This window comes from Rhea americana, unplaced genomic scaffold (assembly GCF_003343005.1).
Source record: "Rhea americana isolate MKP2758 unplaced genomic scaffold, rheAme1 scaffold_79, whole genome shotgun sequence".
Taxonomy (NCBI): Eukaryota; Metazoa; Chordata; class Aves; order Rheiformes; family Rheidae; genus Rhea; species Rhea americana.
The window spans coordinates 122,075-136,068 of record NW_028186967.1 but is presented as its reverse complement, the minus strand read 5'-3'; the positions used below and the strand labels follow the sequence as shown (position 1 = coordinate 136,068).

Below are 13,994 nucleotides of genomic sequence, written 5' to 3'. Positions count from 1 at the left end.
CGATTGGATCTTACTTTGGAGTTAGGAATTGGTGAAGTCTTAGAGAAAGGTAAGACTTAGGAGAAACGAAGGGCTGAGGGAGGAACAGCTTCTTTCTCTATCTCATTATTCTAACCCAGTGAAACCAAAGGCAGTATTTCCTGCTGATACAACTGGGAATTGGACTCGATCAGAAAGTTGCATTTGGTTTTGTTTGGATTTTTGKTTTTTCTTTTATTATTTTTTTTCCTGTCCGTCTGTGACACTGGAAATGTGCACAGTGTAGAATTTAAATTTTACCCAACTTAAAAATAAGAAAGTGATGTTAAGGCTTCAAGGCTAGAACACAGAGACTTGCTTATGAACTTGAACACTTTAGTTACAAAATCTTCAGAGCTACATTCCATGGCATGAAATCAGGAGGAGCTGTAGCTACTGTCAGCAGCTTCACTGATGCCAAAACAAGATGGGCAGTGATAATAGATAGATTTATATTGGTAAAAAAACTTMCAAGAAAATTAACATATTGAGACAGTTCATGTTCCTCGCATATGAATTGAGACTGTCTCATGCCTGCCTCTTTCCCTCCCAGCTTGTTATATCTGCCACCAATGAAACAAATCCATGATAGGGGTCTTTAATAGTTAAGAATTAAAAATGGCAAGTAACGGAGTTGGTGCATGATCTGCCAGGGTAGTTGAAGAAGGAGGAATATATAAGAAAACAAGCATCTGTGTCTGGTTGTAAACATCATTTGGTTCTTCAGATGATTTCCTGCTTTGTAGGACACAGGCGTTGTCATGCATCATAGCSGTCCAGTTTGCTTTCCAGTTTTAAGGAAGTGCAGCACTTCAGAAGAGTTCCTTCTCTGGCCTGGCAAGATGTGTTTGTTTTTTTTTGTTTGTTTGTTTTTTGTTTTTTTTTTGTTTTTTTTATCCAACTGAACAGTAAGGGCTGGTTAAAAATAAAAAACCCTGCAGTTTTAAAGCTTACTCTTTTTTCTATTTGTATTCTAGACATATTATTAATGCTACATTGGCCATTTTGAAGGGAGAGACAGTTCCACTTGATGTCTTGCAAATCAAGGTAACAGCATCTGCTTATTTGGCACCCAGCATTCAAACTAAACCCAGCATTGCTAAAACTTTCATTTTCTCATATTGCTCTGGTTTCCTCATTGTTTTGAGGGATCCAGGAAAGCAGGTGGTTACATAGAATGTTTTTGTTCCGTTTAATGCTGTCATGGATCTTGGCTGATGGCATCATCAGTTCTAGTGGCAGTCACCTCATCAGCTGAATGCTGTGACATCAGAAGGTCTAAACTGGAGAAAATACTTGAATGCCTGAATACTTTGTTACGAGTCTGAAAAGAGCTTTTCGATGAATGCAATGATACTGATATTTTTTTCTGGAAATGGTGAGAGATAACAATAGCTGTCTGAGCTGATTTAATACATCTCATATATTGTGAAGTAATAGCTTTCTTTTTCAAACTGAAAAATGTAAGATGGGAAAACCTTTGACTATGCCCAATATGCTTTTTGARTATCTATTTTTCCTGTTATGTTGCAGAACATACGTTTCTACAGCAAGGACTTAGTGCTGCTGTGCAGAACTCCTTGCTTTGGGCTGACAGTATCCATAAAATGAAACGTCTCCTGCAGGGTGTGCAGTCAAACTAAATCAACCTCTAAAGACTTCACCTATTATATTCCTCTCTTGGGGTAGATGGGATGTATACAACTTAAATTCTGCTTAACATATATTGCTGTATGTTATCTTTACTGTGAAATTTCACTCTTGGTGTTAATCAGAGATCAATTTTCATACAGAAATTATATTTTCAAATTGGAAAAAAGAAAATAAGAGACTGCAATTTTGCACTGTTTTATTTATTTAACTATTTATTTTACAGGGAGAAAAGGAACAGCCTGTGTTTGCAATGACTGGGTTAAGATGGGGATCTTACAGAGATGYACAAGTTAAAGTTAGCAAGTATGGAGATACTGTTTTTTTAAAGCAATACCTTTTTTTTAAACATCYGTTGTTTAAAAACAAATATTTGCTTTAGCAATGATTTTTTTTATTATTTATTTATTGTTAGCATTTGACAGGCAGAGATACCCGTTCTTGTTAGGCCTAGCATTATACMCATAAGACTATAAAGCATTTCAGCATTTTTGTTATTCAAAATCAATGTTTATTTGGTGCTAACCTGTTCTACCCWTCCCTTTCCTCAAAATATTCACTTTTTGTTTGCCTTGTGGTGCCTACTTCTGGAGCTTTTTTTCAGATCGAATTGTTGGGAACAGCTCTCCCTTGAGTAAAGTCAAATAAAATAATTGGCTGTTGTTTTTCCTCAGTTACCAATTAAAAGATGCATACCAGCTCTCTAGCTCAATTCCAACAAGGAACATAAGATGGGATAGAAATCTCCTTCAGTTCCTGCCAGATATGTCATGGACTGTACTGTCTGATAACTGTTTTCTGAATGCTAAACTAATAATTTTTGAGGGTTTTTTTTCCAAATGAACATTTAATATGCCACTGTCTGTATATCAAAGTACCTAGCATTTTCTGATGAAGGAACAGCTCGGCTAAAGCAGTTCACTTCTCGGACTGTTAAGGGGGAATCGCAGCATGTGCTGCTGCTGCTTTTTCTATACTTAAACAACAGCTAGCAGGAAATATGGTGTGTGTGGTGTTTTTTTTTTGTTGTTGTTGTTTGGTTTTTTTTTGTTTTTTGTTTTTTTTTTTGTTTTTTTGAATGAATGAATTATCTCCTTCAGGAAGCAAGAGATAGCTGATCTCTCAGATCTCTCAGGTCTGACTGGCAGACATTTGAAAAGGTTTGATAAGAGGTGATGTGGAATGGGAGATGCATAATATATGGCCAGGGTAGTTGTCCCCGGGAAGCCTGGGGCATATTCAGTAGCTGGTGTGTTTGCAGACTTAGCTGTGCTGCAGGCTCTCCTGTGAATTATAGCCCGAAGATCAGGGGAGTGCCTCCTCTGTCCTCCCTGTGCTCTCACTAGACTTCCTGCCCATGCCATATTTTTGCTGGCTGTCAGCCTTCCCATCTTTTGGACCCAATGCTGGAGGCATGGCAGTATTTTGTTGACTTGGAGTGGTATAGACATGTTCAAACCTCGTTCTGTTCCCTCCAATGTTATCGAATACATAGAAAATGAAGCGCTTTCCAAGCTGGCTGCAACCAGAGATGGATGGGGGATGAGAGTGCACTTGGGAGAAGGATCGCATGTGCTTGCCCTGTTCTTGTATTTCTCCTGAAACATCCACTTTTGGTCCCTGTCAGAAACTCTGTCTTGGGCTAAATGGATGCTTGGTGTATTCCAGTATAGCTGATCTTTTATTGAAAAGAAGGTGCCTACTGTGATGGAAGCTGAGCTGCAAGCTGTGGTTCCAGAAATTTATCTGGCTATCCTTGTGCTAAGCTCTAGCCTAGTGGAGGCATGATGCTGCGTTCCATGTTTTCGAGGGTTTGATGTTTTATAGACAATGGCTTTGTGGAGCAGTGTGACAATTGCTTGCCTTTGTAGGTAAAGGCTAATATACTTGTATCTCTGGCATCATTGAACTGGTGACATTTCATGTGCTGTGTTGACTTTCTTCAGTGGAAGACTGACCAAAGTAAATGCCAAGACCACCTAAATATAGTCACATGCTTAAATTCTGTGCAGTGCTTTATGACTGAGGAAATTAAACAAAACAAAAACATTATTTTTTGTTTTTTGTTTCTTTTTAATCTGAGACTCCTTTGGGGCAAATGAATGTTTACTGGCTCTGTTCTTTTGTCTCTGATGCTGTTGACTTTTGTTTGTTTTATCCAACTTCATTCTTTAGCACATACTGCAAAGTTGTGCTGTTAGACCACAGATCCTTAAATCATTCCTAGTTGTGTCACATAACTAAGTAAAATTCTGCTGTTGAGATGTCAGGCTGCCTGTAGTGAAGATTGTATAATGTGTTTCTGTGATCTGTATAACTTGGGAAAGGAACATCACTGCTAAGCCTCTGGTGATGTGTAGAAACTTATCTTGTAATACCACAGAGTTTAAGAATGTAAGAGAAAACAAACTTCAGTGGTAAACAAGTCTGTGTGCTCTGACTTCATGTATGATTTCTCCCTATACCAGTATGAACCTCCAGATATCTAAGGAGTTTTGTGTGTGTCCTTTTTTTCAGGTACTGGTACCTTGGGCCTCTGAAAACCAAAGCAGCTCACTTTTTAAGTACGTTAAAGGTAAAAAAAAAAAAAAAAATAATTGGAAAAAGTGTGGTTTTTAATACCTGTGTACCTAGGAAGTCAGAAGGCTGACTATGCTTTGTGTATGTTATGTGCAAATTTTTGTGAATGGTTCTAGTAAAATAAAATGGGAAGTGATGRTTCTGTGCTGGTATTCTAAGTAGAAACCTGTTCTTTACCTTTCTCTGGCCCCTTTCCTCACTTTGCTTTTATTGAGTGCTTAGTCTCAGGGCATGCCAGTGGGTTTCGGTGGTGGGTTATTCATTGTATATTGAAAAGATCTGTTTAACCTTCTTAAGGTTAGAGAGAAGTGCCCACTTTTTCTACTTCAAGATAGAAAAGTTTCTGCCTGGTCTATCCTAATTATGCTATTCATTGCCTTATGTTTTCCTTTTATGTTATCATTTTGTTAATTCCTACATTAAATGGCTTGAGCCTATTAAGTATAATCTCTAACTACCTTGTCTTTGCTGCTGTACACTGAATCTTTGCTGCTTTTGAAATGAGGTGATCCATAATTGAGTACAGTGTTAAGGGGGAAGGGTTTACCCCAACATTTATATGAGCACCGTTACGAGTACTATTCTGTCTTCTAAAATATAAAGTATTGCAACATTGCTGCTTTTCCCTTTAGTCATTAAGACTATCTGTTCGTGCACTGAACTACTGATAATAATTTTTCTTTGTCCTGCTTATAGTATGATAGCGGAGTCTTTTTTGCTCTCRGAAGTGTAGGAGGAGTTAGCTAAATAACCTGTGCTATGTGATCTGAAACAACTTGTAACTTTATGGCTTTAAGACTTCTATTTTAAGTCTATTTTATTTTCTGCGTAAATAACTGTATTGAGCATGTGTGGGCTCTTGGCTTGATTATTTTAGTGTATGAATTTAAAAAAAMCACTCATATTATTCCATCTATAAGTCCTGTGTTCTGAATGCTTCAGAAATTAGTTTAAAAACAGAGAGGAAGTAAACTTGGTCCACAGTGTAATCATCTGGAAGTATTTGAGGAGTTAATGTTCTGCTGCAGTCCATCGATTTCTGGCACTGGAATCTGAAATATCACTGAGAATAACATGTTATATTTTTCTTTGTTTGTTTCTCAGATGCCTTATAAAGCTCACCTGACTTGTCTTAAGAGCCTTTGGGTGTTTTTTTGTATTGCTGTGTATAAGCACCTGACTATAAGGTCAGGTCTTGATTGTTTAAGTTGTTGAAAAACAGAGGTTTGCCTTGGCTCCAGTGTTGTGCTGTGGTCTTTGGCTGTTTGCACTACATGCTGCTGTGCAGTTGCACTTTAAGGTTCCCTTTTTGCCATACAGAAACCAAATGTTCTTTGAAAGGTTAGTGTTAACCTTGCCAGTTTTGGTCCTTCCCTCTAGTCAAAAGCAAATGTGTTACCCTCCCACACATCATCAGCAGAGAAAGCATCCCTTTCCCCTCTGCTTAGAGAGGGAAAAGTACCTCACTTCTGTGTGGGAAAGGAGTAGATTAGTAGACTTGGGAACTGTCTTTTTCCAGCTGTGAAAATGTCATCTTGCACGTGTGAATCTGGAGAAATGAGTGCTGTAAAGCAGGCTGAGGCTGAGGTGGGAGTGCTTGAGGACAATAAATCTTAGTCTATCAGTCTGAATAAATAGAATGAACTGGTCGGTGCTCAACAAAAGACCTTTCTTTTCTGTGTAAATCCCAGGAATGGCCTCAGAAACATCAAGCTGCTCTCATGTATCTGGGTCCAACTGAGAGACCTCCAGAAGAGCCAGAGGAAAAACGATCCAGACCTCCTTTTCATGTGAGGCTTTACAGAAGACTTGCGTTGTACTGGTCATCTCCTCCAAAAGGTAGGGAGTGTGTATTTTGGCATAAACCTGGAGATGAGCGTTACCTTGTATGTTTGCTGGGGTTGCGGTTGCTTGACATTGACGTAAAAGTCTCTGTAGGTGGTACTGGGCACTTATGAGCTGGTTCCTTTAAATCTTCTTCATGACGGATGTTGTCTTAGCATGCTAGAAAGGAACATCCCTTGTTATCCAGTGTTTGGGGTTTTGCTGAAACAGAGCAACAACAGAACTTGGGCCATGCAGAAGTCTTAAATTTCTCTTAGTACCTTCTTGGAAACCCTAGGACTGAATTTTCTTCTACATGCCCTGTGAGCCACTCTTGAGTTGGGTTGTTAGCAAGGCAGTGCATGCATGCAGCAAAGTGAAGAAGGAAGAGTGTGTATTTTCTGTGATCTGTAATGATGCCAACAAAACTAGTCTTTTCCACTTCTTAGTTAGCAGGGATGAATTAGACAGGAGCATGGTCTAGGCGACCTGTATATGAGAACTGAACCCTGGGTCTTTCTCCTGTAGAAAATACATGTTTCTGCAGCACCCTAAATATCAGATTTCCTAACTTTTTTTCTTTTCTTTTTCTTTTTTTTTTTTTTTTTTTTTGGGGGGATAGCAGCACTTCTTGTGTTTCTCAAATGTTTCTGTAGTACTACCCAGAAGACTTATTAATTCATGGGCACAAGGAGTCACAGGACTGCCATGTAATATACTTGATCATCTTTCCTGCTACTGTATGAATGCTGAGGGTTTTTTTGTTTTGTTTTTGCTTGTTCCAATGCTCCCAACCTCCTTTTCCCTTTTTATTTATTATTTATTTATTTATTATATTAAGTTTGAAATAACCAAAGCTAGTGCTAACAATGGGTTAAAGTGATTTTTGGTGTCTGGTATTGATGTTTCATGTTTCATGGCAGTGAAATGTTGGTCTGTGTAACTAAATTCTCCTTACTGGTATTCACAGAAATCCACCAGGAGGTAACCCAGGACAACTGGGAAGAATTAAAGATATCTACCATTGAGCTTTCCATCGCAACTCAGAACAGACAACTCGATTTGACGGTAAGAGCATAGTACAAATGGATTCCAAGTGCTCCCTGGCCACACAGTTTTTCTTCCTTACTAAAATCCTGTTCTTGTGTCTATATAGAAAACATTTATTACCTGATGCATGTCAGGGCCCATGACTGAATCCAGGAATAGGCAAATTTTGGAGGCAGTGTTGAAAGCCCTGGAGAACCATGTGAAACTGGGTTGGGCCCATAACTGAATCCAGGAATAGGCAAATTTTGGAGGCAGTTTGAAAGCCCTGGAGAACCATGTGAAACTGGGTTGCAGTGACAGCAGGAAGAATATGTATAACAAGAAGTTTTCACTAATCAAACAGGAACTTTAGGATTGCCCAGGAGGAAAAAAGGTATCAAAATAGGCATTCCTTCCCTTCTTGACTCATGGGAGAGTGTAAATCAGATACATATGTAATTCTGTTTTATCAGCTTGTACTGAAATGAGCCTGAATATCTGCCTGTAATCATGGCTTTTTCTCTCTCTGTCCTGGCTTGCAGAGTAAGAGTTAAAAAGAACTGGTGCTAGAGAAAGAATAGTGAGGTAGGGCATGGGCAATGCAGGTGGCTGTGGAAGAGCAGAACAAGGGAGCAAGAAAACTGTGTGATAACCTTCTTGACAGACTCATGCTGTTCATTCAGTGCTTCGCAACTTGTCTCTAGCTTATGTCTGCACTTTGGTGCAGTTTCACTTCTCTGGAAATTTTTTGGATGGATCTTCATCTTTAGTTCTAGTAGAAAGTGCTAGTACAGTGGTACCTGATGAACTGCTGTAGATGTCTTTTTTTCATTGCTGCAGAAAACCGCTGCCACTGCAGCCCAGATTGACAGGAAGTGTTGAACGGGCTTTAACAAGTTTCTTGTTCAGAATTTCTCTTAAAGAATCTACAAATTTGTGTTATATTGTGTCTGCAGGATAAGACAAAAAAACCCGGGCAAATCTAGTTTAAAATTACCACCTGTGTCCTGCTTGCAATATACCACATTAATTTTTAGTTTCTGCTTGGTTTATGATTTGAACTGCTAGTGTGCAAGTAAWGATGGAAGGTAGACTGAGACTACCAGAGTCTTAAAAAAAAAAAAAATAGTTTCTGAGTTTCTGAGGGGCCTTTAAATAGAAACAATATTAGTCACTGAACTATATTAGAGTCAGTGATGTAAAGTAAAAATAGACAAGTAGACTCACCATAAATTGAAAAACTGGTATTTAATACTGGTATTTAAGAAGAAAGCGATGTAAGGTTCTCTCTCAGGTCCCTTCTGTAGCCTGGAGAAAGGAACCAGTTTATGTTAGGACAGCTGTACTTCTCTGTTTCCTGAACTGCAAGTATTTTGATACTACATCTTTTATCTACTGATACGGATTCCCTTATATCTGCCCCTTACTCCTATTCTTGAAACCATTGTCCCTGCAGCCATCAAAGCTGAGCAATGGCTCTCTGGAACCCATACCAGGTCGTGACTGCTGAGTGTTGTCAGCCACTCCTGTCTTTCTGTCACTTCATATTCAGATGCCTGTGCTACTGAAGAGGACATGATAAAGCTATAGAGCTGCATCTTGGGTGGTGCCAAACCTGCTATTGTAGATATGGCAAATAAATAAGATGTTATAGATACTTTTCTTTCTTTCTTCCTTTCTTTCTTTCTTTCTTTTTTTTTTTTAACTTTTGTTATTTTGATTGCACCTGTGCTAGGACAGATTTTTTTTTAAAAAAAAAACCAGCAACACTTGCTTTCCTGGCAAAAGCTTTACTGTTTGGTTGGTTTAAGGGCATGTAAGAAGTAGAAACATAGCTAAATAAGGAATTTAAAAAGATAATATTGAGAACACTTTGACTTCCAATTTATATTATTTAAAATTCTCTCAGTGTAGTGTTTGGTTGCCAAAGGGGGCATCATTGTACTGTTGCTTGGGGTCATGGAAGACCCGTTGATCTTTGTGAATGGATAAAGCCAAGTGATCTGCTTTTGTTGACTTTAATAATTGTGTGAAATGTAACAAGAAGCCAGCTGTGTGAATCATTATTTCAAGAAGTAAATAGTCTTCAGTAAGAAATCACTAGCTATAATTTATAACTTGAATCTTTCAAGTCAAGATTAAAAAAAAGCTCACCAGAAATACATCTACCTCCTTTTGTGGGATGAAGAACTGGGCATTTTGTGAACATATCGCAGTATCTAGGGTGTAGCTTTTTGAAATGTTAACTGCTTAATTTCCAAATTTTTTCCATAGCGTACTGAAGACTTCATGAATATTTGCATTGAAGCAGACACTGTCAGCAAAGGACAGTTTGTAAATAGAGGGTGAGTATGGGAAGACTGCCAAAAGATGTCAGATTCTCTGGATAAGTCAGAAGACTTGGATTTTGTTATGCTTTTCTCTGATTCTGTGCTGCACAAGTCAGAAGCAGAGGGCTGCAAAGGATATAAATCAGTAATGATTCATGGGGATTACAAATTACATTCTTTAAAATTCTTGTTAACTTTCTCTTTCTGGAAAGAAGGCAGAACAATCTGCCTGGAGATGTTCATAACTTCTGAGTTTCCTATACTTTTCATCTTTTTCCCTACTGCTATTGATAAGTGCAACTTGGATGACAGTATTGTAACCCAGTGTTTTAAAGATAATCATAAAGACAGTAGCCATGCCACCAGGCACTTTTAGCTGCTCAGTGGATTGAGAGAAGGGTTGCTAAACTGATACGTTTGTACTAGTGGTACCTAGAATTTTAGAACTCTGTATGAAGCAGGTTTTGATTTTAAGTGAAGAGCTCCCCTAGGTCAGTAACTGTTCTCAGAAATGGGACCCAAGCTTGAAGTACTTTTTGAAGATGCATGTTTAAAGAGGGACTTTCAGCAAATACATTAGTGCTGCCTGTATGTGAAGCAAGGAGGTTACAGGTATTAATAAACACCACACAAAGTAAAAATGTATTGCCTTCTTCATGCTTGAAATATTATCTTGTAATGTGCTTGTTTCTCCTGCACTTTAAGTAGGTCACCAGACACAGATCAGAGCTGCTTTTCCTCTGTACTGTCKTACTAGCAAATATGTCACATCTTCAGTGCAGTTTATTATCAATAGACTTTCTTACTAAGTCCAGGTCTGTTCTTCTATCATCTTACCTTTTTATTTGCTGATTTTATTTTCTAATCTTAGGGCCCCCTCTAGTGAAAGCAGATGGAAAGATTTGGATGCTTTTTCTGCCTGATTATAGTTGCCCTAATAATTCCTACATGTGTGTCTTGTCTACAGTATTAGTAGCAGCAGAAGGCTCCTTATTTGCACATCCCACAAGCCTTAGTTGGAGTAGAATCTTCTGACTTATGCATATCCAGTGGATGAGGTGTTACTGCATTTAAGTTGCACSAACCGTTTGGACTGTAAGTTGCTTTGGAACTGAAATCTTTGTTTTAAAGACYGTAGAAGAAAAGAAGGAGATCTGGTGTGACCTAAGGGAGAGATATTTGAGTATGCACATACTCTAGATAGAGTGCCTCCCATGTGGRCTGGACCTGCTTTACTCAGTAGTATGTCATGTTTTCTGACTGCAAGAACAGTGTCATGCAGAAAAAGCCCCTGATCAGTGTTAATGTGCACTGTTGGCTAGAGCTAATTAGAAGCAGTACCAAAATCTTTGAGCTGCTGTTTGAGCAATGAATGAGGGAGGTGTGGGAGTGGGGGCAACTGATAGTCTAGATAGAAAAAAGAATARAAAAAATGCACCCTGTTTTGCAAAGCAAAATCGGGATATTCAGAGGGCTCTTCACCCTCAGTACCATTTGGCAGTTAGGCTTGAATCAAGCCCGTTCCACGCTGCCCAACATCAGTAGTGTTTGTCTTTGCAAAAGTGTATTGAGAAGCCTTTTTGTTTAATGCATAGTTTTATACTTCACCAAAATTTAGTAGTTTACCAAGGTTTCTGGGGAAAATACCATACTGATACAGGTATTAGGATTTTCATACTAAGGAGGGCACTGACATGAGCTGATCAGAACTGATATATCACACGGAGGAACCACACATCCTGTGGGAAACGAGCATGGGGCAGCATGTGGGTTCAGGCAGCACTGAGAGGGGGGAATGCATCAGAATGCTGGAGGGCAAATGCTGTTGAGTTTCAAAGAAAGGAGTAGGTCATCCCAGCTTGGTAACAGTGCCCCTTAACTGTGGATCAGATTTGTGTGAGCCAGAGCAACTGCAGCTAGGGTAGAGCTGATGTTTTAGATGAGGTGGGGGAAGAACTGATGGTTTCACTGCAGCACCTATTACAAAGTGCTGGTGGGAAGGAAAGGTGGGGAGGTGAAGTGTAGCATCAGTAATCCACATCCTGCTAGTTAGCGCGAGGTTCTGTATATGATAGCATGGAGAGCTGTCTCTCCAGGGCATGAATGTGGTTAGCGGCTGAAGTGTAGAAGACTGTTTCTTTTGGTTACAGACTTCCTCTGAATCATTTTGCATTGGCCACTTCTGGCAATGAGAACTAGGTGAAAACTGTGTGTGTGCTATCTGCAGTAGGTGTTGAGGTTCTCTCTTTGCCCGTGTTTTTGTAGTTCACCAAGTGGAATGGGATCAAGTAATCCACTGAAACTGTTACTGTTAGCTTTGTTCTTGCTTCTGTTACAATTTGCTATSGTGTTTTAAGTAAAGAGTTCAGTCAAATTAAAATGACTTCTGATCCTTTTGTACAGAGTCACTAGCAAGGCAGTAACTTTAAGTGGAGTTGTATCTATATACTTTTTCCAGCATTCTCCTTTGACTAATCTTTGGTTTTATGTCTTGTCTGTGAGATCACCTTGATCCCATAGATGTACCTATGTGGAGGCTCACTTATCTTCATGGGCCAAAAAATCTACTTGCTCATCAGTGTGCAATATCTAGAACCTTGTATGGTAAACCTGAATCAAGTTAAACTGTAAGCAGGGACTCTTGCTAGTTGTTTGTACAAAACTGTATAAACTGACAGTATAACATGCTGTCAATCATTTATAATTCATTCATTCACATCAATCTTTATTTTAAATTAAATACGCATATATTAAAACTTCTGCAGTTAATATTGCTTCCATCTTCCCATGCCCTTTTCTTTGATGGACTCAAACTCTAAACTCAAAATCYAGTTTCCACCTTCTCATCTTCTGTCTCAGGGATTTTCTGCAGTCTAAAGAGAAGCTTGTATTCCTGATGACATGGATGTTTAATATATAGGGTTCTTCTGACCTATCTTTTCCCAAGCAATGCGAGACTATTTAAATACACTCTCCTTTCACATCAGTCTGCTAGAGATCCATGTCTGTGGATTATCTTGTGATTATTCTACCATGTTTGTGAGCTGTGCTGTATTAACACTGTAACTCCTGTCCTGTCCTGTTTGCTTATGGAGTGTTGCTGTCCATGTGGAGAAGGGAGCAAACTGAAAGATTACTGCTTGGGGTGCAAGGCRCCTTGTGTCAAAGGTCAGCCAAAAGGCTATGTGCATTTTTGATCAGGAGGAACACAGAAATAGGTCAGTGTACACAAGAGAAGTTGTGCTGACTACGAGGCAGCGTGCCTTGAGTATGAAAGAAATCACAATCTACTATTCTTTAACAGCAGAGACAGTGACTGGACAGCAACCTAAGCCTTGAAAAAGATCAAATTGCACTTGAACCCTCAGTTTTCTAAGACAGGCAACTGCCTTCTATGTCCTCCCATTCCACATCAACATGAGTAGGAATGTACCACTTCTCTAAATACAGTGTGTAAATAAGTATCTCACAGGTACCAGAAGAGTAAGAATAACTAACAAAAGTGAGTGTCCTATTTAGAGTCAATAAAATAATAATATTCAAGAAKTTTCTTCTTAAGAACAATTTAAAAGCAACTATTAAGAAATTTTATGTTTACTGGCATTGATGTGAGAAGATATATATATTTTTTTTATTTAGATGATTGTTTAGGGGTTCAATATAACCAATTTTATCAGAGGTTCTTTTTTTTTTTTTTTTTAGGTTGCTGGTAAATCACGTGTGTTTGTGGCACATGAGATGGTAGCAATCTATTGCAGGAATTGTACAACTCAGCATCTGAGTGAGGAGCACAAAACTGTGCTGTAGAAGTATGTCAGGGATTTTCAGGGAGACATGGAGTACGAATTGGCTGGAGGCTGTGAATATGGATGTGTACTGGCTGCTGCATAAGAAAGAATGTCTGTTTTACTCTGACACTTAAAATGACAAATATTTTCATATATACATAACTTCTAGATTTACTGAACTATAATGATGCATCAGTGCTAAAGATGGCTATTTCTGACAGAATCTGCTGCTTATCTTGCCTTTCTTTTGGTTTGAACAGAAGTCAAAAGATGAGTGATCCACAAATGTGCCCTGAAGGGAGTCAGCGCATCCAAGCCAGCAAGTGTATCTTGCAGCTTCCAGAGGTGAGAAGTTGAGAGAGTTGGAAATCTGTCATTTTACTTCCTGATACCAGCTGATGCTGTACATTATCTCTACTCCAGTTTTGGTAGGTGATTACACTGTTGGTGAGATGCACAATTTCTAAGCACAGCACTACAGTCCTAGGCCAGGAGACACATGCTGGAATTAACTACGCAGTCGATAAACCACAGGGGAATCTTCATTCTGCCAGTGAGCAGTGACAGCGTGTTTATGTAGACGGTGGTGGTCATTGCAAGCAGTGGTCCCTTACTCAAGTGCATTGCATATGCACACCTAAATTCTTCCTTTAAGCCGTTACTCTAGAAGGGATTAAGCTGTAGAGAAGAAGGTATCAAATATGAGAAGCCTTATGGAGAGAAGGGAGAGTGACACAAGGCAGTGGAACTCAGATCACCATAGGGAAGTGTCTCT

At 39.0% G+C, this 13,994-nt stretch overlaps 1 protein-coding gene across 2 annotated transcripts in view; it reads left to right on the top strand.

Moving 5' to 3' along the window:
* Positions 1-13,994, top strand: part of AGK (acylglycerol kinase) — a 34,845-nt gene that overhangs the window by 18,921 nt on the left and 1,930 nt on the right. For both annotated transcript variants that reach the window (XM_085322620.1, XM_085322622.1), the window contains exons 8-14: positions 996-1,065; positions 1,895-1,974; positions 4,186-4,243; positions 5,940-6,087; positions 7,043-7,140; positions 9,376-9,446; positions 13,480-13,564. In XM_085322620.1, coding sequence (XP_085178746.1) covers positions 996-1,065; positions 1,895-1,974; positions 4,186-4,243; positions 5,940-6,087; positions 7,043-7,140; positions 9,376-9,446; positions 13,480-13,564 — 610 coding nt within the window. The remainder of the gene's footprint in view (positions 1-995; positions 1,066-1,894; positions 1,975-4,185; positions 4,244-5,939; positions 6,088-7,042; positions 7,141-9,375; positions 9,447-13,479; positions 13,565-13,994) is intronic.